Raw genomic sequence first — 25,553 nt, forward strand, 5'->3', positions numbered from 1 at the left:
GCTCTATGTTGCATCTCTTATTAAGATTACAAGATGGGTTTACTTTATATTAATAAATACAGTAAATCTGTCAGGCTGGAATGCTGGCACACATGATCAGGTCCTTAGGGTATTGTAAGCTCTGGCTAGTGCTGACTGGAAACTTGCATTCCTAATCGGAGATCCTCTTTATTTGCATTGAATGCAGGTTTGCTTTGACTATCTTCTCATAATTCCATTAACATTTTATGTATATATCCTTTGATATATTTAAAACCATTACTGAGAGAATATGTAGTTTACCATTGCTGACCTCCTCCTGAAAATGCTAATTGCTTGGCTGCCGCTGACTACAGTGCTATGAGCCCAAAAAAGAATGCAGCCGGTGATGGGTCTACATAATTGTTTTAGGTCAATGAGTTTTGAAGCCATTAGGTAAGTATTTGCATTTTCAGGAGGAGAAGTCAGAAATTATATTCTGTATATTGTATGTCTCTCAATATGTTTTTTTTTTCATAAACACCTTTATGAAAATTATGTTATTTGTAGTTTAAGTTGCTACTTCCTTCCTAATGGCAGAAGTTTTTTGTTGAAGATAAAAGGGTACCAACAGATAGACACCGAGGAATGAAGACAGATGGGTAACTTTGTTAAGATGATGCAGTGATTGGTGTTACAACTTTAGGTTCAGTGGTATAAAATTGGAGTGATCATTCAAGCAAGTTAAACTCATCCTGCAAGGAGGTAGGTGTAGTAATGGGAATGTGCTGTGCTTCTATTCAGCTAAGGTGAACATATACATAACAGGCCATAACAATTGTAACAACTAAAAATTGGCAAGAGGTTTAAGAGTACCAATGAACTGCCTAACGCTGACTATACCTTGAAAAAGTTAAACATCTTTTGATTTCCAATCCATGCTAATAGCAAGGATGGAGGAATTTGCACTGCCAGCTATTGTATTTTGACAGCCAGGATCTACAACTGTCAGAATACCTGAATAGTGGCTGCATCTGATTGGATGCAGCTGCTGTGTGGCTGATAATTTGGCACCTGGTTCCTTTGATATTCAGATAAAAGGGATTGCGTGAGAGGGGGTGTTAACAGGGCAATCCATGGCTCCAATTTTTAGTTGTTACAATTGTTATGGCCTGTTTTGTATATGTTCACTTTAAAGCGAAGTTCCACCCAAAAATGGAACTTCTGCTTTAAGTGCTGGTGACCCCTTGACATACCACATTTGGCATGTCATTTTTTTTGGTGGGGGGAGGGGGGGGGGGAGAGAGGGTCCCCTGTGTTTCCAGGCACCTAGCTCCCACTTCCTCCCCTAGAGCTGCAAGGAAGATCACCTCCCCCTCTCCGCCTCCCTCCCTGCAATCTTCTGGGACCCATCACAGGTCCCAGAAGATTGCCAGGCCATTCACAGCGCGCAGCGCGTGCCTGGATGTGAAGCCGCAGCAGGGCACCCACATTTAGAATGCCGGGACCACAGAGAGGAGGGGGAGAGTAGTGAGGCATTGTGCGCCCGCATCGCTGGACTGTGGGACAGGTGAGTGTCTGATTATTAAAAGTCAGCTGCCGACATTTAAATGGGTGGAACTCCGCTTTAAGTTTGAGCACTGATAAAGATTTTGATGCCCTTTGTTCCACACATTTGTATTCAAACTTATTTCCACTTTGTTTCATGTCGCCAGACAATCCTGATGTAGATGTGACCAAATCAGGGTCTCCCAGAAAGCAGAGGAGAAAGAGAGGAGATATTGCAAAAAAAACTGAAGATCAGAATGCTGAAGACCTGACCATGAATAAGGAACCTGATGAAAGTGGGTCTGAGGCCTGTTTAGGTGCTCATTCATTTTTGCCGTACACCTATGTATTGAATTGTTTGAAGAAACAATTGTCAGTATTTACATCCAGTATAATATAATATATATAACTATAATATATAGTTCTCAATAGTTTTAATTTCTACCTCAACTACATTTGACCAATTTTATTTTTTTTGTTTCAACTACATTTGACCACTTTTGTTTTAAGCATAAAATTAAATATGAAAACATGCCAGGTGGTTTAAGCAAGGCCTGTCGTTTTCAAATGGATATTGTGATGTATGCAGCAGCTGTTTAATTCTGATGATTACATTTTTGTTTCTTACTTTTTAAAAGAGAAGTATGTTGTGGTGTTTAATTTTTTTTGTGCCTAGGTGGATGCAGCACCTGTCCCTTACAGGCTCTAAGACTGAGAACCGAGGAATGCAGATCGCTCGGTTCTCAGGGCTCCCTGAGCAGAGAGCTGATAACTGTCAGGCCGCGTACACACGGGCGGACTGTTCGCCCAACTTTGTCCGCTGAACAGTGTTTCAGCGGACAGTCCGCTCGTGTGTGGGCTTCAGCGGACAGTTTCAGCGGACAGTCTGACGAACAAAGTTTTTCGGAATTTCCGTAAGACAGTCCGCTGAAACTTGGTTTGAGCGGACAGTCCGCTCGTGTGTAGGCTTGTTCGTCAAACTAAGTTCCGCGCATGCTCAGAAAGGATTTACAGGGCGGAAGCGCTCGGTCTTGTAAAACTAGTGTTCGTATTAAAGCTAGCATATTCGTCATGCTGCTAATTTTGTGGTTTTTTAATATAGCCCGTTCTTTTCTTCTTCGTAATGCAAGAAAAGTGAAGTAGCTTTGCTGCTTATATTCACACAGAGTTATACCACATGTTTTTATTCATCCTCATCCTATGATTAATCTTCCAATTATAGAAAAAATTTATTCAATTTAAACCCCCCCCCCCCAAAAAAAAAAAAATGAAAAAATTATATATATATATATATATATATATAATATATATCTCTTAAAAAAAAAAACCCCAAAAAATGTATATATATATATATATATATATATATATATATATATATATATTTTTTTATAAAAAAAAAAAAAAAGATAGAATTTATCTATTACTATATATTTTTGGAACTACTATTGTCTTTTTTTTTTTTTTTTTTGTGGGGGGGGGGGGGGGGGGGGGGTTGAAACAAGATGGACTTGCATTTTTTTTTGGCCAAGCAGGACTATGCAAGTAGAGATAGATAGATAGATAGATACCCAAACCAGCATTTTAGCTTACACATGATTGCATGTTCAAAATCAGCAGAGCTTCCCCTAATTTCAAATGTTAAGCCTCAAATTTACAGCGACTGCACTTCCAAGTGCACTTGCAGTGCTTTAAAAATTGCACTTGAAGTTAGCATATTTACATGAACGTGTGTTTTGTAAATAACCCCCAGAGTCTTTTGACATGTATCTGCCTACTCACAAATAAACTTTGTTTTTTAAGCCAAAATTAAAAAAAAAAAAAAAAAAAAAAAAAAAAAAAACATACAATATTTTTTTGAAATAATACATTTTTATTTTTCCTCAGAACAAAAATAAATCAAGAGGGAGGCAACACTGGAGAAAATTTTGACGTTTGTGAAGCCTTTTGTCCCCCAGGCACACATCAAGTGAGTGGCCACCAAAATTCCGAACCTGCGTAGCATGTAAATAGGGAGCACAACCAGGTCCTAGAATCCCAAAGACCAGGAACAGCAGCAGATGAGATCTATGTCCCCAGACTGTGGTACTACAACAGCCTGCGTCTTCTTTCAGAGCAGACTGAAGCCAGGCAGTCACTTCCGACTCTTCCGTCTAGCCTTCCCTCCACGCGTCGCTGGAGGCTGTGCCTCTGGTGGTGGACATGTGGTAGGAGGAGGAGGAGGAGGAGGAGGAGGAGGAGGAGCAGTAGGGTCTGCGTTATAAAGCTTGGTGGTGGGTGTGAGCTCACCCTTCAGACCCTGTTGGATGGCATCAAAAAATATTGCTTCACACAAGTTTCGCTGTGGTTTGTCCATTTCAAGTAGCTTACTAGCCAGATAAGTGGCATAGGCCTCCTCCGGATTGGGGGGTTTGGACAGAACTTGTGTGGCTTGGCGTATAAGCGCCAAGGACTCCTCCTCTGTACGGGTCATCCTCCTGGGCCTTTTGCTGGCTAGGCGGAGGGGAGGGACCTGGCTTTCCGTCCGACTCCTGCTGGGCCCAGCTAGCTCCTGTATGTGGCTGGTCCCGGCCTCCTCCTCCATACCACTGGTCCCGGCCTCCTCCTGGGTGAGCTCATCCTGTGTAAAAAACAAAGAAATCAATAAATAAAATATGTCTATATTTTGAAATCATCAATCACTAACAATTTTACAGTTCTCACTTGCAAATACATTTGTCTTGAAATACAAAAGGCTATCATTTTGACACCATAATTTTTCCATCAGTTCACCAAGATTTGAGCCACATTTGTGTAAACTACTGTATCCTTCTATCTAATTAAATTTGTGATGAAATCCTAGATTTGGAAGCAATTCAAACATTGAACTTTACATCATTAATATTTGAGCAATCCAAACTTTAGAAAATAAAATATACCTGGCTCCAGCTGGGCGCATCAACTTCGTCCAGCAAGGAAGGGTCTGGATCTTCCAGGGATGGCTCACCTGAGGCGGAGGTAAGGGTGGAGGGACGGGTAGACGGAAGAGTCGAAAGTGACTGCCTGGCTTCTGACGTGTCATCCAGAAAACGCAGCCTGTCATAATACCACAGCTTAGGTACATAGACCTGACCTGCTGCTGATCCTGATGTTTGGGACTCTAGGATCTTTCTGCGCTCCCGCCTATACACGCTACTCAGGTTCTTAATTTTGGCGTTCACAAAGTCAGTGTCTGCCTGGGGGAGTCGGGTTTTCACAAACGCCAAAACTGTCTCCAGTGTCTTCTTCCGGGCAGCACGGCTTGAATATTGGGGGTGTTTTGAATCCCAAAGACTACTGTGCGACTCAATTAAGTCCAGAAATGTTGAGAGGAAGGCCTCCTCCTTAAAGGGGTCTGGGGTATACCTTTGCATTTTCTGAAAAACAAAAACAAAAAAAAAAAGTCAGACCAAATGCACACTATATTGTGACAATGTAGGCGAGACACACACTACCACACACGCTACCCCCCCACACACACACTACCCCCCACACACACACTACCCCTCCCACACACACAAACACTACCCCCCCCACACACACACACACACACACACACACACACACACACACACACACACACACACACGCTACCCCCCCCCCCCCACACACACACACACTACCCCTCCCACACACACACACACACACACACACACACACACTACCCCTCCCACACACACAAACACTACCCCCCCCACACACACACGCACACACACACACACTACTGCCCCATACACATACACACACACACTACTGCCCCATACACATACACACACACACACACACACACACACACACACACTACCCCTCCCACACACACAAACACTACCCCCCCCCCCCACACACACACACACACACACACACACACACACACACACTACCCCCCCCTATACACTCACCTCCACCCCCACACTACCACACAAAACACCAACCCCACTCAACCACCAACCCACATAAAAATCAATTAAGCATCAATAAGATTAAATTTCAATATACACATTCCTAACGCAGGCTTTAAATTAAACGAAAATAAAACGATAACTATCTTACCGTCGCGTGTAGCACTCGCTGCTTCCGTTCGGACAAGCGTACGGCCTCGCGGTAACGCTTTATATACAGCGCATGCGCTCAGGCTCCGCCTGCGTCGCCCGCCCCTGACGTTCCTTGTGACCGTATTTCCCCGCCCCTTTTACCCTCGTTCCGCTGTGGGTGAATGATAGGAGAAAATGGCGGACGCAAATTCAATTAGCAGCGTGAGCAGCGCGGAGGAAAGCCATGGACCCCATGCTTCCGGAGCAAGGAGGAGATATAAGGCCACCAATATGGCCTTTGAAGAGATGGTGGAGATGGTGGCTATATTAAGAAGGGAGGACTATGATGGGGAACATGGCCCATACCCCAAACCTAATGTCCGGAAAAGCGCCATCTTGGATAAGGTCGTGACAACATTACAGAACAAATTTGGGGTACAACGAGGCAAGGACCAGCTCCGGAAACGATGGTCGGACATCAAGTCCAGGGAGCCGGACCAATATCACCACATCAAAAAGGCCCTGAAAAAAAGTGAGTAAACTCCGCGTTTCTCGTAACTGTCGGACATAATCGTTCGTGTAGGTATTGTATGTAAATCTGGCGGATTTGTTCGTAATCGTTCGTGTAGGTATTGTATGAGAATCTGGCGGATTTGTACGTAATCGTTCGTGTAGGTATTGTATGTAAATCTGGCGGAATTGTTTGTAATCGTTCGTGTAGGTATTGTAAGTAAATCTGCCGGATTTGATCGTTCGTGTAGTTAATAGTTCATGTAATGAGCGCATATGGTTGTTCGTATATGTGGGCGTAAATAGCATGAATTTGTATATGGTGTAAATTTATCTGGTGTTGGATTAGATTTTAATTAGTTATTCATTTTTTTGTATTGTTCATGATAAACTGAATTGTCACGCTCAGTTTATAGGATATACATTTTTACTAAAGTTTCATAAATTTATTCAGTGCAATGTAGACTCAATTAAAAAAATGAGATAGATAGATAAAATGCTGGTTCAACATCTGGACTGGGAAACATTTAAGTGTAGTTTGGGACATCATAGAACATTTTTTGACATAATCACACACAGGTACTCCAGGGGATGATTTGAGTGTGTCCGTCTGTGAAACTTGGACAAAAGATATAAAGTATCACAGTTTGGTTAAAGGCTAGGTTCACATTGCTGCAATGTACGAGATCAAATGTGATTTGCACCGCACTGCAGTGCAAATCACATGTGATCTCTGTGTGATGCGATTTCAGCCATACATATAGTATGGCTGAATTCGCATCGCATCCGGCCCAAACTTGTACATGGCCCTTTTTTTAGTCCACAGCCGAATCGCATCACATGGGTGTTCACACCATGTGGTCCGATTCCTGTCCGAGTTTAAAGATTGCACTGTGATATGAGAAATTATTTGGAGGTGTCAATAAAACTTTACACTGATACTCCCAGCAGGTCACATAGGGCAGTGCGAACTGCGCATGCGATGCGTGAAACCACAGTAGATTTGCAGCGTTCGCACATCGCAGCAGTCTGAACACAGCCTAACTAAAAAAAAAAGTCATTTTAAGGATGTATTAAACTAGGATCTTGTAATAACCAGCTAATAATTGTACACCACTTCAAACCAATGTTTCATATTCAAATTTCTGAACTCAAATATCACTATGCTTAAAAGTATCTTTTATTTTTTTTTTTGTTTTTTGTTTTTTTTTCTTTTCATTCTCATAGGGGAACAAAGACTCAGACAAGAGGCGGAGCAGCCCAGGACCCCCCGACCTCGCCAGCCTGATTGGGCACTTAGCCCCAGCCCTGCGTCGGTATTGTAGCTGCCCAGCCCTGTGTCTGTGAGGGAGCAGCCAAGCTCTGTATCCTCCGCTGGACCAAGCTCCGTAGCTCCACTGGATCAGCCCAGCCCAGGGCTAGATGTGGAGGAGGAAGAGCAGGTGGAGTTACACACCCCACAAAGTGAGTGTCTGACAACCCAGCTTAAGGTAAACAATTAATGGCTGTATATTTTAACCAATTTTTTATCTACACATGTTTTTAGGTGATGATCTGGTTGTGGTAGAACAAGCCGCGGAGCCATTTACCACTGATAGTGCCCAGAGGATGATTGGTGACATCATGGCCTGGAATGGCCAGATTGATCGGATGGAGAATCAAATTCTAAACATCCAAAGAGAACTGGTCACTATGAGGCAGGGAATAAAGAACATGATCGATGTTTTAGGGAGAATCTAAGCCCCTTTTCCCTAAAACCCAATCGATCATGTTCTTCATTCCCTTTGAAAAAAGTTTGTAATGTTTTTACATCATTGTTTTTAGAGGCCAAATTTTGAAGATGCACACGGTGTGTCAACATGTGCTATGTGCCATCAGAGGATCGCAATGGACGCATTTGGTGTTTGCAAACCCTTCCTCATTCTAGTATGTGAGAGGAAGGGATTGCACACACCAAACACGTCCATTGATCACTCATGATGGTACATAGCACATGTTGACATTACCAATTTTTGGTGTGCATCTTCAAAATTTGGCTTTACCCCTTGTTTTATGTAAATAGTTAAAAATATGCTTTTATTTTTGTGATAATTGTATTTTAGATATATCTATATATTTCTATGTTTACAAGAAAAAAAAAAAAAAAAAAAAAAACAATTTCCAAAAAAAAAAAAAAACACAAAAAAAAAATATCTAAAACAGAGGCACTGGTTTGAATGTGCACTATTAAAAAATCAAAAAAAAAGATGTGTGTGTGTGTCTACTTCTTTCAATACTCAATACCAGTTTGGGAAGTCATTTTGTGTTTTCTGTCACAAAGGGCCTTATTTCCTATTGTCAAAAACCACTTTGCTATACAAATGCACTAGGACAGGAATATGCAATTAGTGGAAATCCAGCTGTTGCAGAGCTGTTTTCAGTCCCATGAAGCATAGCAAGACTGACAGCCACAAGCATGAGACCCAGAGGCATGATTGACTTGTAGTTTTGCACCAGCTGGAGGTTGGCCAATTGCATATCCCTGAATTAGGACAATGTAGGAGACAAGCAACGTGAAAAGCAAACAAGAACCAAACTTAAAAATTTGAACAGACAATACATATTTCAAGAAAAATACATTTTTATTGCTCAGCTGGCATTGGAATAGCCCCCCTACCATTAAAATAGCTGACATAGCGGTCACGCACCTCACGTGCTGTTTGGGGGGCTAAGCCAGGAAGGGCATGATCCAGCCCTGTCAGTTCTGGAAATATGAGTCCGGCCTCAGGCCCAATATGCTGCAGATACTGGTTACCTGAAAATTTCCGTAGAAAATTGTGCAGAATGCAGCAGCACAGAATCACATAGTTCAGTTTATATTCTGCAAGGTTGATGGCTGTCAGTAACAGACGGAACCGGCTGGCAATAATGCCAAAGGCACTCTCCACAACCCTTCTTGCTCTGGCCAGCCGGTAATTAAAAACCCTCCTCTCCGGGGTGAGGGTCCTTTGGGGGAAGGGTCTCATAAGATGTTCACTCAGACCGAACGCTTCATCAGCCAGAAAAACAAACGGGAGCCCCTCCACATTCTCGGCATCTGGTGGCAAGTCCAGGCCACCAGTGAGAAGACGGTGGCAGAACTCGGTCTGCCTAAAGACTCCTCCGTCAGACATCCGGCCGTTCTTCCCCACATCCACATAAAGAAAGTCACATTGTGCCGACACCACCGCCATTAGCACCACACTATGGAACCCCTTATAATTCCCATAGTAGGACCCTGAATGGGGTGGGGGCACAATCCTCACATGTTTCCCGTTGATCGCCCCTCCGCAGTTGGGGAAGTCCCAACGGGCAGCGAACTGGGAAGCCACAGTCTGCCATTCCTGTGGCGTGGAAGGACACTGGGGAGTCAAACACAGGGAAAAAAAATTAGTCATTGAATAAAAACAATTGATAAGAAATAAAACTCAAAAACATTTTGGAACAACAGTTAAACAGAAATATTGCAAATTTGTTTTCTGCCAAAAAAAAAAAAAGTAGGCGGACCAATTCACAGACTAATCAGCCCTCTGATGGACCAGGGGACATAAATTAGGTGGGTAAGTGGGGTGGGGGGACTAATTAATAAGTATCCAACACCTGCAAGCAATTTGAGTGGGGTGGGGGGACTAATTAATAAGTATCCAACACCTGCAAGCAATTTGAGTGGGGGGACTAATTAATAAGTATCCAACACCTGCAAGCAATTTGAGTGGGGTGGGGGGACTAATTAATAAGTATCCAACACCTGCAAGCAATTTGAGTGGGGTGGGGGGACTAATTAATGAGTATCCAACACCTGCAAACAATTTGAGTGGGGGGAATAATTAATGAGTTGACAATCCATATCTATATATCTATATCTCTATGTATCTATCTCTATATATCTATATCTCTATATATCTATATCTCTATATCTGTATATCTCTATCTCTCTCTATCTACACACACAGGGTGTATACAAAGAGTATACAAAGGGTGGGGTGGGGGGGGGGGCAAGTAAAATAGTACAATGGAGCTGACAATATGAATTATAGAGAAAAACAGTCTCGGCTGTGGGTGTATATGGGGCCCAGGATTGAATTCTGAGGACGTTAAAGAAAGCAAATATGCATGTGGGACACAAAAAGGTAAAAAGCTCAAAAAAAATGACACAAAAAAAAAAAAACATTAAAAAAAAAATAAAAAAAATGCATGCATTCATATAAAGGGGACATTCACATCATATTCCTGTCATGGATATTAAAAGTCATGATGAAATGAATACAAACATACAATGCATATAATGCAATATTAAAAGAACAAACTTACCTTCATATATTCCTTCTGCAGGACCCGAATAATGGCAGAACAGGTCTCTGGAATAATGATCCCCAGAGCCTGGGGGGAGATGCCTGTCGAGAACTTGAGGTCCTGAAGGCTTCTCCCTGTCGCCAAGTAGCGCAACGTGGCGACGAGCCTCTGCTCCGGAGTGATGGCTTGCCGCATGCAGGTATCCTGCCTGCTGATATAAGGGGTCAGCAAAGCCAGCAGACGGTGAAAAACGGGGTCCGTCATCCTGAAATAATTCCTGAAATCATCAGGATTATTCTCACGGATCTCACGAAGTAAAGGCATATGCGAGAATTGGTCACGCTGGCGCAACCAATTCTTTGTCCATGAACTCCTCCTCACCCTGTTCACAGACTGGGCTCAGGTCAAAGTATTAACCCCAACACCAAGCCCCAATATAGCACGAACTCGTTCCCGAGTACGTCCACACTCCATGGCTTTGAAACGGTCGGCTGGACAGACAAGCTCAACTGAACGCACTGAAGAACAGCCAGACCTATGAAGAACGACCTGAAACCCAGAAACGAGCGGACCAGAAGCGCCTAATAACAGGTACAACTGATCCACACGTACCGAAAGACAGATACAAACCTCACAGGTAGACTGCGCCGCAGTGAACGGACAAATTAAGCTGAAGTCTGAAAAGCGCGAATCGTCTCTAACCAAACTTCTACTAACGCAAAGTCAGCAGAAGGAGCCCAAAGGGTGCTTTGCTGTGTCTTGGACTTCCTATTTCTAGTCCCGTCGTACGTGACGTACGTCATCGCGCACGCTTTCAGCGGACTGTTCGTTCATCGTGTGTGGTCAAGTCCGTTCATGCTAATTTTGAGCGGACTGTTTGTCAAACTGTTTGACGAACAAAGTTGGGCGAACAGTCCGCCCGTGTGTACGCGGCCTCAGTCACTGTTGTCTGTTATGCCCCCCCCCGCACTCACTGGAGTGCTGGGCTGTGGAGGGAGCAGGAGCGGCCAGCTTAGGCTCTCAGTGTCCCGCTGCTCTGTGACGTCACCCGATAGGCTTCAGCCCACTGTCTGGTGAAAACGGGTCACAGGAGTGCAGAACGAACTATAAATATCAGACATCTATCAGTATTTGCATTCAGTGAGTGACTTTTTACTAGTGCTGGTGGCTTCTGCCTTAGTTGAAATCTTCTGTCCTCTTCCCCCTTCATACCCCTGCAGCATCAGAAGATTACTGCTAATGCAAATGGATTTGTGACATTATTCTATTATTCATACGGGTACCTTTTTTTTTTCATGCACTGTACCTTGTAGCTTTCAACTCCAATCTCAAAAACTCAGATTGAACTTAAGCCCTCCCTCACTTCTGTAGCTGTATTCATTATGGAGAAATTCATCTTCCATAGGCACTGAAATCATAGCCTTTTAATGTAAACACAGAGCAGGTGTAGTAAGTAGAGGTGCACAGAAATTTCAGCCTCTGCAACATATCGGCTGTAAACTGTGTTTTCGGCATTCAGCCGAAAAAAGAAGAGGTGCCGATAATGACACCGATAGGAGGCGGGGTTGTTGCATCATCTGCCCTCCCCTCCCTCTTCCTATTTTCCTCACGCAGAGTGGCGATCTCCCTGTGTCATGGTGCTGAATTGTCTGGGTGGCTGCAATAACAATGCCTCCTGTGATACCCTAGTTGTAAGCTAGACTATAGGTTCTGTTGTGATCGTTGAGGATTAATTACTTTACAGTACCTGCAGTTGTGGACTGCAGGTACAGCTTGTTTACTGCTTGTTAATAATATGGAAAAGCTTTAGGCTGCCTTCACACCTGCATGTTGCGATAACACATACGTTACCAATACGCACCATGAGCACATTGGTGTGTTGTGGTGCCATTCATTTTTAATGGTACCCAAATACACTGAATGAATGCACCTTTGACACACGTGCATTGCAGCATTGGGTTATGCATTAGCATGCATTGTAATGCGATGCACAGTTAAAATAGGACAGGTATCTTTTGTGATCTGTTGTTGTGCCCTGAAAGCCAATTTGAATGAATGAGCTTCCTTATTGCAACATAAGACAACGTTATATTAATGCACTGCACCAGAGTGGAAAGGTGTGAATAGAGCCTAAATGTGCAAAGTCTATAGATGGCTACAGATGTAGTTTCCTTCCCTGTGGCAGGAGTTTGATGTTGGATATAAAGAGGTACATATAGAAACACTGAAGGCTGAAGACAGACTGGTCACTGAGTTGTTTAAAGACTAATAAACACTTTGATGCATCTTGTCCTATACTTTTTGTATGCAAACATTTCCATCCTGTTTAATTGCAACATTCTTGTTTGTTTCCCGATCATTCCATTGTAGATGTTGTATCAAAATCAGGGCCTTCCAAGAAGCAGAGGAGAAAGAAAGAAGAAACTGCAGAGAAAACTGAAGGCCAGAATGCTGAAGAAGTGTCTGTGATCAAGGAACCTGATAAAAGTGAGCCTGAAGCCTTTTCTGGATGCTTACTAATTTTGGCCATAAACATATTGATCTTATTGTTTGAAGAAACAATCCTTTCAATATTTTTAGTTACTTTTGATTGATTTTGTGCGATAGAATTGAAGATGAAACATTCTGAATGATTTAGAAATTGCCAGTTATTTACTTCTGAAGTATGCAGATTGATTCTAAATCATTACTTTTGGGTTTTCTTTACTTTTTCCAATGCCAGACAACCAGCATTTTCTAATGAGGGGACCACAGAGACAGCCTCCTTATTTCTTTCATGTCAGGGTTCCTTTTAAAAACTATATTCAAATGTAATTGTCTACAAAGAAGGTGGGATCAGAGTTCAGGTAGAGCCAGTAAACATGTAAAAGGAGTGTTGAGCTCCATCTGCTGGCTGCAAGTATACAAAAATATAAAATAGTATGTCTTATTTAGAGGTCGACCGATATATCGGCCGGCCAATATATCGGCCGATATTTGCCGTTTTTTAATTAATCGGCATCGGCCGATTGTGCTGATAAAAAGGCCGATTTAGAACAGCGGGACTTGGAAATGACTTCTGTAATAGAAGTCAGTGTAAGTTGCCTGAGTCGTCATAGAAACGACTTTCCTCCTCTCTGGGCAGTCTGCCAAGAAAAGAACAAAAAGATACAATGTTTACACTTGAATGAATGAAATCATCTCCGTGAAAATCACTTAGACCCCCCAAAAATTATATATATTTTTTTTAGCAGAGATCCTAGGGAATAAAATAGCGGTTGTTGCAATATTTTATGTCACACGGCATTTGCACAGAGGTCTTTCAAATGCATTTTTTTGGGGAAAAAATACACTATTTAAAAAAAAAAAGTTAGCCCATTTTTTTTTTTCGTCCAAAAGTTTTGACTACCTGTTTTTATTTAATATATAGGTTTTTTTTAAAAATCTAAATCATACATACAAGTAAACTGATTGGAGGTTTGTTTTGTTTAATAAATGTTTAAATGTAAGAAATTTTCTGTATCACTTATGAAGGCCGCTTTCACACTGGAGCGGGCAGGCGTTGATGGTAAAACGCTGCAAGTTTTAGCGGCTCTTTACCATAATTTTAGCGGCGCTATTTGGCTGCTAGTGGGGCACATAAAACCCAGCTAGTGGCCGAAGAAGAGGTTAAATGCGCCCGTGAAGCACCGCTGCCAAATCGCATTGCATGCGCTTCGGCAGTGGTGCCCATTCATATCAATGGGCAGGAGTGGTGGAGGAGTGGTATACACCACTCCAAACGTGCTGCTTGCAGGACTTTTTTTAAGATCCTGCCAGCGCATCGCCTTAGTGCCCGTTCACACTACCGCGACTTGTCAGATGACTTAGTCACCTGACAGGTCGCGCTCCGTTCTGTACTATGGAACCATTCTAATAGGAGCGACTCAAGTCGCTCCGACTTAGAAAAAGGTTCCTGTACTATTTTTGGGGCGACTTCAGGCGACTTGCATTGACTTCTATACAGTCGTCGTTTTGCAAGTCGCTGCTAAAGTCGTGTGCAGGTCACGTCTGTGAGTCGCGCTGCAAGTCGTGTCGCCCCTGTGTGAACGGGCACTCAGTGTGAGAGCACTCTGTCTTTCACACAGACTGCAGGGGAGCCATTTTGCAGGCACTTTACAGGCGCTATTTTTAGCCCAAAAGCGCCTGAAAAATGTCCCAGTGGGAAAGGTCTGTTAGATTTTATGAGATCAAGGGGGATTAAAAAAAAAAAAAAAAAAAAAAATCGGCCTAACATATCGGCCCAAAAAAATCGGCATCATATATCGGCTATCGGCTGCCATGATTTCTAAATATCGGCATCGGCCAGAGAAAAACCCATATCGGTCGACCTCTAGTCTTATTACCTGACTGGAAACTTACGTATACAGTATATAAACCTTAACAGTAAACTTCTTCTATTTGTATCATGTTTAGTATGTTACATAGTTTGTTAAGAAGCTTTTTGTTAAACCTGTATGATATGCAAAAAAGAAATACCAGTTGATTCTGCCAGAAATCTTGTGACCTGATAAGTTTCTGTGCTCCTTGCTTGCACTACATTCTTATTGGCTAATATTGTTCCCATCTATCTTTGTAGGTTACAAAACACCTCCGCTATCCTACTATCCTATGCTATGGATAGGAAAGGGGGGGGGGTTCTGTATTATGCCATGGCTTAGCCTCCTGTCTTATTGTCTGCCCCATTTGCATTTGATACTGGTAGAAACGGTAGTTGGGTGAGTTTAACAATGTTACATAGTAGGTGAGATTGAAAAAAAGACATCGGTCCATCAAGTCCAACCTGTGTGTGTGATTATATGTCAGTATAGCATTGTATATCACTGTATGTTGTGGTCGTTCTGGTGCTTATCTAATAGTTTTTTGAAACTATCGATGATCCCCGCTGAGACCACCGCCTGCGGAAGGCAATTCCACATCCTTGCTGCTCTTACAGTAAAGAACGCTCTACGTAGTTTAAGGTTAGACCTCTTTTCTTCAAATTTTTTGTGTCAAAAGCTTTTGCAAAATCCAGATAGACCACATCTACGGGCCTTCCTTTATCTAGATGGCAATTCACCTCCTCATAGAAGGTTAATAGATTGGTTTGGCAAGAACGATTGTTCATGAATCCATGTTGATTATTGCTGATACCATTCTCATTACTAAAATCTTGTATATAGTCCCTTATCATCCCCTCCAAGAGTTTACATACTATTGATGTTAGGCTAAGTGGTCTGTAATTTCCAGGGATGTATTTTGGGCCCTTTTTAAATATTGGTGCTACATTGGCTTTTCTCCAATCATCTGGTACTCCGTATACTGTCAGTAAAAATTATGAACAATGGTCTGGCAATTACTTGACTGAGCTCCCTAAATACTCTCGGGTGCAAGCCATCTGGTCCTGGTGATTTATTAATGTTAAGTTTCTCAAGTCTAATTTTAATTCTGTCCTTTAACCATCGAGGTGCATCCTGTGATTTGTCCAGAGGATAAACACTGCAGTTTTGGTTACTGAAGCCCCCCCATTCCCTTGTGAGGAGAAGAATAAATTCAATACTATCTCCCCATGCTTTGTAACCAGATGTCCTTCCTCATTCTTTATGGGGCCAATATGGTCTTTCCTCATTTTTTTACTATTTACATACTTAAAGAATTTCTTGGGATTTTTTTTGCTCTCCTTCGCTATGTGTCTTTCATGTTCTATCTTAGCTGTGCTTATTGTGCCCTTACCTTTCTTGTTGCATTTTTTATAAAGTCTGAATGTTGAGGATGATCCCTCAACCTTGTATTTTTTGAAGGCCTTCTCCTTTGCTTTTATATGCATTTTTACATTGGAGTTAAGCCACCCAGGACTTTTGTTTGCTCTTTTAAATTTATTACCCAATGGGATGCATTGGCTAATTCCCTTATTTAATATGCTCTTAAAGCAAGCCCATCTCTCCTCCGTGTTCTTTGTTCCTAAGATTTTATCCCAATTCATGCCTTTTAGCAAGGTTCGTAGTTTAGGGAAGTTGGAACGCATACATGCCGCAAGATGTATAACGAGTTGCCTCTCCACACCTACCTGACATCGTACCTATTAACTTAATGAGGATTGGGGATTATACCCTGTCCAAATTACCTAACATCTAGCTTCCTGACACTAACTCAACAAGACAATACACAAGTACTCAACAAGACAGTACACAGGTACCCGCAGACCTACTTGCACTCGCCGCGGGTACTTTGAACTATGCATCTACCATTCACTGAGCTGACATAAACTGCTGTTCTGGTTACCTGGTGTCTCCCCATGGTAAATAAGAAATGATAAAAATGATTTCATAATCACCAAGTTAAATACTTGTACTGTTTAAAACTTTATTCTTGCACAGATTTGGCAGGTGTTTAACTCCTGTTATTTCCTCTGAAATGAAATCCTTGATCTCATAGATGAATCATTTAGCAATCAGGATTTATTTAACCACTTCAATACTGGACACTTTTCTTTGCGACAGAGCTTTCTTTTGGTGGCATTTAATCACCACTGTGTTTTTTTTTTTGCTAAAAAAATGAAAATAGACCGACAATTTAGAAAAATAAAAAAAAGTTTTTCTTTGTTTCTTTTATAACATTTTGTAAATAAGTAAGTTTTCTCCCTCACTGATGTGCACTGATAAAGCTACACTCATGGGCACTGATGAGGTGGCACTGATGAGGTGGCACTGATGTGGAGGCACTAATATGCAGCACTTATAATGGGCACTAATAGGTGTCACTGATGGGCTCTGATAGGTGGCACAGATGGGCAGCCTTTATGGGCACTGATAGCACTTATGAGGCACTGACTGGCATCACTGATGGGCACTGACTGGCATCACTGGTAGGCACTGATTAGCAGCACTGGTGTGGCTGCACTGATAATCACTGTGCTGATTATCAGTGCAGATCCCCCCTGTCAGGAGAGCTGCTTATCGGCTCTCTACTCACGCTCCAATAACCAGCACTTCCTAGTTACGCCGTGAATGGACACAGCTGTTCACATGGTAAAGCACCTATGTCATAGGCTCTTTACTGTGATCGGAGATGCAGTGTGTCGAAGCGGAACACCACACTACCAATCGCTGCACTGAGCACCCCCGAGCCACGCAGGTTTTGGTAATACTAATTTAACAAAATTATGTGTAAATCTTAGCATTTCTTATAAAAGTTGACCTCTTACCTGCCCTTCTGTGCCTCACTATTAGTCAGAGCTCTCCAATCACAATAGGGGCTTGTGCCATTGGGCTTTTGTTTGCAAAACCTGCTTTAAGCAGGTCAAATGCCAATAGGGACTGTCACCAATTTCGAATTTTACAGAAAAAGTCAAGATTTATATAACTCCATCTGCATATATTTCTGGATCAATTGTAATGACTTGCAGTGTTCTTTAAATATAACCTCCATATGCAGCATAAGTATTGGGTGTCATAGATGCTCATAACCAGTGGTGTGGTGTAAAAACTGGTACATTTTTCAGACTGAAACTGTGTGTTGTTTTTTTTTTTTTTTTCTTGTCCATCAGGTCGTATAGGGTTTGATGACAGGTGTAAATGTGTTTTGAGCTGTATAGAAGTGGGTAGGAATTTTTTTTTTTTTTTTATTGAATAATAGTTATTGTCACAACAGAACTTCAGAAGACACACAGGAGAAAGAAAGATGAAACCGTGACTCAGAATACTGAAGCCATATCTATAAAGGAGGAAGCAGGCAAATGTGAGTTGGAGAACTTTATTAGTCTCTTAAAAAAATATTGCCCTCCAGATCTAACTGTGACATGTCTATTTATAAAAAATGGAGGAAATTCATTTGGGAGCAAAGGATACTGCAGTAACAAATCAGTTTTCATCTCCCATTACATGGGAAGCTAAATCTGGCTACTATGGATAGCAGTTCCGTTGACTGTGTTTTCTCATGTTTTTATAAATGTTACAGGAGACTGCAGCACAGATCTGTAATTATGTGTGTTGGAAGGAGGCTTCCACAAACTGTGTATGGTGGATAAGAAAATGTTGTACTAAAATTTGTATAGGGTATTATGATAATATGTAGAGTTTAAAGCTAATATCCAGCATAAACAGTATACAAAAAAATGCCCCATTTAGAGGGGAATTTAAGGGCTAAGTTCACTTTTTTTTTTCTTCTAAATTCCAGCTCCCCTATGTACCAATATACCATTAATGTACCTCTATTGCAGAAAAATAAAACCTTTCTTAGATTTTTAGAACATGGCCTTACCTTAGCCCTTGCTGTGTTCATAGAAAACTTCATGACTTCCTGGTATGCAGATTTGGGACGTGAGAGCCAGTAAGACACAGGAAGGAGTTTACCAACTGACTTCATACATACCCTTCAACTAGGTTTACATGGCATCGACCGGCATCCCTCCAGGCGTGCATTTGCCTGGGTTTTTCAGTGTAAGCTTCCACAGCTGTTATGTTTACACAGCATCCCTCCAAACATCCCCGGGCCGTATGCTAAACTCTCTGGGGCCACATGCGGCCTGTGGGCCATGAGTTGGGCACTTCTGATGTAGTGGAAGGGTCTTCCTCATTGGATACAGAGTGAATAGATAGATAGGTGGTTCCTCCTATCCCATAGTTTTGATAAATTTGAAATTGTACAGAATTTGTACAATTATATGGCATAGTGTATGGCCACCTTTATACACCTAAAATGAATTAGTTGTGATTTTAGGGCCATTAATTGTTAATGGCACCCCAAATGAGGAAGCAAACACACATTTTGCTCTGTGAAAAAAAAAGCAAGCGTCAAATGCAACAAAACATACAGTACAAAATATGCAAACCGCAACATGCCAAAACATCCCTTGAGCTACTTTGCTGCATGTAGGGCAACCCATTGAAATCAATGGGCTGTGCTATGCATGCCTTGGGAAAAACGAGTCAAAAAAGGTAGGCCCCACTACGTTAGGTGTGAATGGGCCATGGTATTTGGTTTGTTTAACATGAGCAACGAGGCTCCATTCACATCTCTGTGTTTCTGAACAAAATGTTGCACTTTGCTGTGCGTTTCAGAAATGTGCTGCAAATGCATATGTTGCTTGCATTACCATTAAGTGTTAATGGCACCCCAAGCATGGGTACCAGGAGTATGTTTGCCGTGCATTTTGTCGCACGACAAATATGCTGCAAACGCACCAAAAGTGTGGTAAAGCAACGCACCATGCTCCACTCATAAAAGAGTTCTAGAGCTTCTTAGAGAATTTGTCATGCATAGGGCAGTCCATTCAACTTAATGGGCTGCCCTATGTGCGATGGGCAGAAAAGCTAACAAATCCCTCCCAAAAAATACGTACAGAGAGGTGAATAGGACCTGACAGCTGAGTAGCTCTTTCCACTCCCTCCTATGTACATGTATAACGGTCCCCATACACTATATAATCTGATTGTACAATCTCTGTACAATTTTCTTTAGATTTACCAAAACTATGGAATAGTAGGTCCCATCTAGTCACTCAGTATCCCAATCAGGCAGGCCCTTGCACCAAATCAGGGGTGTCCAACCTGTGGCCTGTGGCCATCTGGAGGGCTGCTGGGAATGCCGTGTAAACATAGCAGCCGTTGCAGCTTACATTGACAAGCCAGGCAAATGCACGCCTGGAGGGATACCAGGAGGCATGGAGGAGCTCAGCTATGAGGAAAGATTAGAGGAACTGAATTCTCTCAAGAAGAGTTGATTACATGTATAAATACATAAGTGGTCCATATAGAGAGCTTGATGTTAAGTAGGGATGAGCTTGGTGTTCGAGTCGAACGTATGTTCGGATCGAATATCGGCTGTTCGCACGTTTGGCGAATAACGAACGTTATGGGCCGTTCGCGCCAAATTCGTGTGGCGCTCACGGCCCACAATGCACTGCTTCATCGCAGTGCATTGCTGGCTCATGATTGGCCAAGCATTGTCCATGCACTGTGACCCCGCATGCTTGGCCAATCACAGCGCGGGCAGCGAGGAGAGCCATGATTGGCCACAGGCAGGATGCCTTTGGCCAATTATAGCTCAGGCTGTGTAGTACACGCCCCACATTATATAAGGCCTTATGTAGTGTTCCGGCATCTGCAGGAGTTAGTGGGTGTTGTCTGTGTGCCTTCAGCGCAGTATACCCCTGTATCTATATATATATATTGCTCTTCTCTAATTGAGCCATCAGCCATATGCAGGAGTTAGTGGGTGTTGTCTGTGTGCCTTCAGCGCAGTATACACCTGTATCTACCTATATTGCTCTTCTCTAATTGAGCCATCTGCAGGAGTTAGTTGGTGTTGTGTGCCTCCAGCACAGTATACACCTGTATCTACCTATATTGCTCTTCTCTAATTGAGCCATCTGCAGGAGTTAGTGGGTGTTGTGTGCCTCCAGCACAGCACAATATACACCTGTATCTACCCTTTATTGCTGGTGTTCTATAATAAAGGCATCTGCAGGAGTTAGTGGGTGTTGTGTGCCTCCAGCACAGCACAGTATACACCTATATCTACCCTTTATTGCTGGTGTTCTGTAATAAAGGCATCTGCAGGAGTTAGTGGGTGTTGTGTGCCTCCAACACAGCACAATATACACCTGTATCTGCCCTTTATCGCTGGTGTTCTATAATAAAGGCATCTGCAGGAGTTAGTGGGTGTTTTGTGCCTCCAGCACAATATACAATACCCATTACCATGTCTGGAAGGCCAAAAAGAAGAGGCAGACAGACACAAGCCAATAAAAGAGGGCAAGCAGGCTCTGTGTCTAGAGACAACAATGCTGGTCGTGGACGCGGTGCATCGTCATCAGCACATGGCCATGGGACACGCTTGTCCTTATTTTCAGCAGCTGGACCTGTTGACGCATCATGCCGAAGATTTGGTAGAGTGGATGACCAAGCCCTCTTCATCCTCTCTCACCCAGGCTCAGGGTACTAGCAAAGCAGCTGCCAACACTAGTGGAAGGCAGTAGCGTGAGCACAGAGAGAGGGGATGGTCAGGAAGGACAGCAATCTAGCAGTCATGTTCCACAAGCTGCAGCATACTGCCAGGTTTACTCCAGTGATGAAGAGGTAGGGGATGATGAGGGCACTGACTCCACGTGGGTGCCTGGTAGGAGAGAGGAGGAGGAGGCACATCTCCAACGAGGCAGGATGCCCTCCGGGGGCCAGCTTAGGGGCAGCACACCGACTGAATCACACCGCAGAGCTCCTCCTGTGCAGGGTGCTGCCTCTGCGCGTTATTCTAAAAGTTCTTTGGTGTGGGCCTTTTTTGAAACAAGTGCATCAGATTGCACCACTGCTATTTGCAACCTATGTCTCAAGCGTATCTTGCGTGGCCAAAACATCAGCCGATTGGGCACCACATGCTTGACCAGACATATGATGACCTGCCATGCAGCTTGTTGGCAAGCTTACCTCAAAGAACCACACCAAAGAACAAAGCGGACCTCTCCTTGCTCCTTATCAGCTGGGATCTTCAACCCCACTAGACCTTCAGTCCTCTCTGAAACCTGCACTGAGAGGAATGAAGGTGTAGAATTAGGTGTGTCACAGCCAAGTCCTTGCGGGCACTCTGCTAGCACACGTCCGATTGTAGAAGGCAAATTTCCCTGCCCCAGCTGCTGGACCGTAGAAAGAAGTTCACTCCCAGCCATACACATGCCCAGCGGTTGAATGCTAGCACTTCAACTGCTACCTTTTCAGTTAGTAGACTCTGCCCCCTTCCGCGAGTTTGTGCAATGTGCGGTTCCTCAGTGGCAGGCAGGCGATTCCGGCTCTTTACCGGCATGTGGAAGGCAATGTCCTTGCCTCGCTGGACAGGGTGGTCAGCGGTAAGGTGCATATTACTGCTGACTCATGGTTCAGCAGGCATGGACAGGGACGTTACCTGTTTTTCACGGCCCATTGGGTCACTCTTTTGGCAGCTGGGAAGGATGCAGGACAAGGTGCAGTAGTGTTGGAGGTTGTTTCACCACCACGCCTCCAAAATGCTACTACTGGTTGTGACACACCTCTCTCCTCCACCCCCTCCTCTTCTTCTTCCTCCATGGCCTCTTCCAGTGCTCTGTCCTCGGAACCAGCGGTGCTCCGTAGGCATTCAAGGGGCTACGCAAGTACGCAGGCAAAACGATGCCATGCCGTGCTTGCTCTGGTTTGTTTGTGGGGACAGGAGCCACACTGGGGCAGATATTTTGTCAGCTGTGCAGGGGCAGGCCGAGAGGTGGTTGACGCCACACCAGCTTAAGCCAGGATTGATGGTTTGCGACAATGGCACCAACCTCCTCTCCGCCCTCCGACAGGGACAACTGACCCATGTGCCCTGTGTGGCTCACGTCCTTAACCTGGTGGTGCAGCGGTTCTTGGGCAGGTCCCTAGCTTACAGGATGTCCTGAAGCATGCCAGGAAAGTCTGTGTGCATTTCCTCAGATCATTTAATGCCTGTGCTCGGCTGGCTGAGCTCCAAAAGGAGTTGAACCTGCCCAAGAACCACCTTATATGTGACATACCCACCAGGTGGAACTCAACGTTGGCCATGCTGCAGCGGCTGCACACGCAGAAGAGGGCCATCGAGCACCTGTGCGATTACGGCACCAGGACAGGGTCAGGGGAGCTCGGTTTTTTCTCACCACGCCAGTGGGGCATGATCAGGGATGCATGCACTGTCCTGTCACCATTTGAGGAGGCCACAAGGATGGTGAGCAGTGACAGTGCATGCATCAGTGACACTGTACCTCTTGTCTACCTGTTGGAGCATACGCTGCGTGGAATAATGGACAGGGCATTTGAGGCAGAACAGAGGCAGGAAGAGGAGGACTTCCTTGCCTCTCAAGGCCCCCTTTATCCAGACAGTGTTCCTGCTGTCCCACCCATCACACAGGAAGAGGACGAGGAGGAGGAGGATGATTGTGTCAGCATGGAGGTGGAGCCTGGCACTCAGCATCAGCAGTCTTGTAGGGATGATTTACAGTCAGTGGCGGAATTATAGGGGTCGCCAAGATCGCCATAGCGACCGGGCCCCTTGCTGCAGGGGGCCCTTGAGGGCCCCCTGTACTCTTCGATAGGGGGGGGAGGCTGAGAGGAGCTCCCCGATCATCAGCCGAACTGAAATCAGCACTATGCAGGGAGCTCCTCACATTAGCCTAAGTAAAAGCACAGAGTGTGCTCTTTGTCTCCCCCTAGAGTGCAGTACCCGGCAGGAAAAGCAAAGGTAAATGTCTGCTTTTTTTTATTTTTATAAGACTATCTACTGTATTTGTCTTTATATGTGTGTGTGTGTGTGTGTGTGTGTGTGTGTGTGTGTGTGTGTGAGCATGCGTGTGTGTGAGCATGCATGCGTGTGTGTGTGTGTGTGTGAGCATGCTTGTATGTGTGTGTGTGTGAGCATGCATGCATGTATGTATGTGTGTGTGAGCATGCTTGTATGTGTGTGTGTGAGCATGCTTGTGTGTGTGAGCATGCTTGTGTGTGTGTGTGTGTGTGTGTGTGTGTATGTGTGTGGGCGCATGCTTGTATGTGTGTGTGTGTTTGTTCATATATGTATGTATGCATGTGTGTGTGCGCATGTATATGAGTGTGCATGTATGTATGTATGTATGTGAATATGCATGTTTTTATCAGTGGCGGTGCATCCAAAAGGGCGCACAGGTACCGCCCCCTCTTTCCAGCCACCCCCTCTATGACCAATGGATAGATTCATGCATAGCATAGCATGAATCTATCCATGGCTACCGCTGCCACCCCCATATTTAGGTGTCTGGTCCCTTTTGGGGTGCCGGACGCCTGAATTACAGCAGCAGAGGGTGTTTTTGCAACACCTGATTAGAGCCATAGGCTCTAATAGGCTTCAAAATAGGTGAACTGCGAGCACCATGCTTGACGCTCACAGTCCACCCAGGTGTGTTAGAAAAGTGAATTAATATTCACTTTCCTAACACTGAACCGCCTCTCCACCAATCAGGTGTGTGGGTCTGTTACCCGTCTGAAATGATAGGCGCAGCTATTGGACGCCTATCTGGAGGAGAGGACGCGAGATGAGGATGGCAGGAGATGCATGGAGAACCCCGCTCATGGCTGTTACCCGCTGCCCCACCAAGACAGGGTAAGTGGCAGGCAGACAGCGAGCGGGCGATGGGGATTCACAGTGGCAGCATTTGATGGACACACCAACAGCATTTGATGGCCACAGTGGCAGAGCTTGATGGGCACAGTGGCAGCATTTGATGGGTACACTGGCAGCATTTGATAGGCACACTGGTGGCATTTGATGGCACAGCGGCAGAGTTTGATGGGCACAATGGTGACATTTGATGGCACAGTGGTGGCGTTTGATGGTACAGTGGCTGCAATTGATGAGCACAGTGGCTGTAATTTGTTTTTTTCTGAATTTTTCAGTTTGCTTGCGCCCCCCTATAAATTCTGAGCACCAGCTGCCACTGGTTTATATGTGTGTGCATACGTGAATTTTCCTCCTGCAGCCGCTGAATGCATGTGGGTGGGAGAGGAGGAGAAGTGGGGGGGAATTGGAGAAATCGGTTCCTTTTATATGCAGCCACCCACTTGGGAACGGGCCCTGGTGTTCCACCATTGGGCTCGGAGAAAAGAGCCCTGTCCGGAGGTGGGGGCCCTCCATGGTTTCTTGCATCGGGGCCCTGAAGGTTCTAGTTACGCCACTGTTTACAGTCCCAAGAAACCCCTGGACTTGTACGTGGCTGGGAGGAGGTAGCTGCGGATCATGTTGTCCTTAGTGACCCAGAGGACTCCGGACCGAATGCCTCAGCTAACCTATGGTGCATGGCCTCCCTGATCCTGCAAAGCCTGCGGAAGGATCCTCGTATTCTTCGGATCAAGGAGAGGGACCATTACTGCCTGGCCACTCTCCTTGATCCACGGTAAAAGGGTAAGGTTGCGTACCTGATCTTGCCATTGCAGAGGGAGCAGAGGATGAGACATCTCCGGGAGGCCTTGCAGAAAGGTCTGTGCAACGCGTTCCCAAAGACTGGGAGGTTACAAACTCCTGGTCCTGGACAACGTGTTGCTGAGGCATCGGTCAGAAGGAGTGGTTAGTCCGCAGCCCCAAGGTATGATCGGTTCCAGCAACCATCGCCAGCGTCTGATTTACATGGTGCCGGAATACCTAGGGGCAAGGTCAGACATGGACACCTTTCCAACGAAAATC

At 44.3% G+C, this 25,553-nt stretch overlaps 1 protein-coding gene across 15 annotated transcripts in view; it reads left to right on the forward strand.

Annotated features, from left to right (window-relative positions):
• The window catches only part of LOC143927896 (putative endonuclease 4), a 200,762-nt gene that overhangs the window by 55,086 nt on the left and 120,123 nt on the right, over positions 1-25,553 (forward strand). For 5 of the 15 annotated variants that reach the window (XM_077452348.1, XM_077452353.1, XM_077452356.1 and 2 more), the window contains 3 exons: positions 1,674-1,823; positions 12,744-12,860; positions 18,006-18,107. In XM_077452348.1, coding sequence (XP_077308474.1) covers positions 1,674-1,823; positions 12,744-12,860; positions 18,006-18,107 — 369 coding nt within the window. The remainder of the gene's footprint in view (positions 1-1,673; positions 1,824-12,743; positions 12,861-18,005; positions 18,108-25,553) is intronic. The other 10 variants (XM_077452357.1, XM_077452349.1, XM_077452351.1 and 7 more) reach the window with 7 other exon arrangements.

Source organism: Lithobates pipiens, unplaced genomic scaffold (genome assembly GCF_037356315.1).
Source record: "Lithobates pipiens isolate NorthernLeopardFrog02 unplaced genomic scaffold, aLitPip1_a1.2 Scaffold_23, whole genome shotgun sequence".
NCBI classification, from domain to species: Eukaryota; Metazoa; Chordata; class Amphibia; order Anura; family Ranidae; genus Lithobates; species Lithobates pipiens.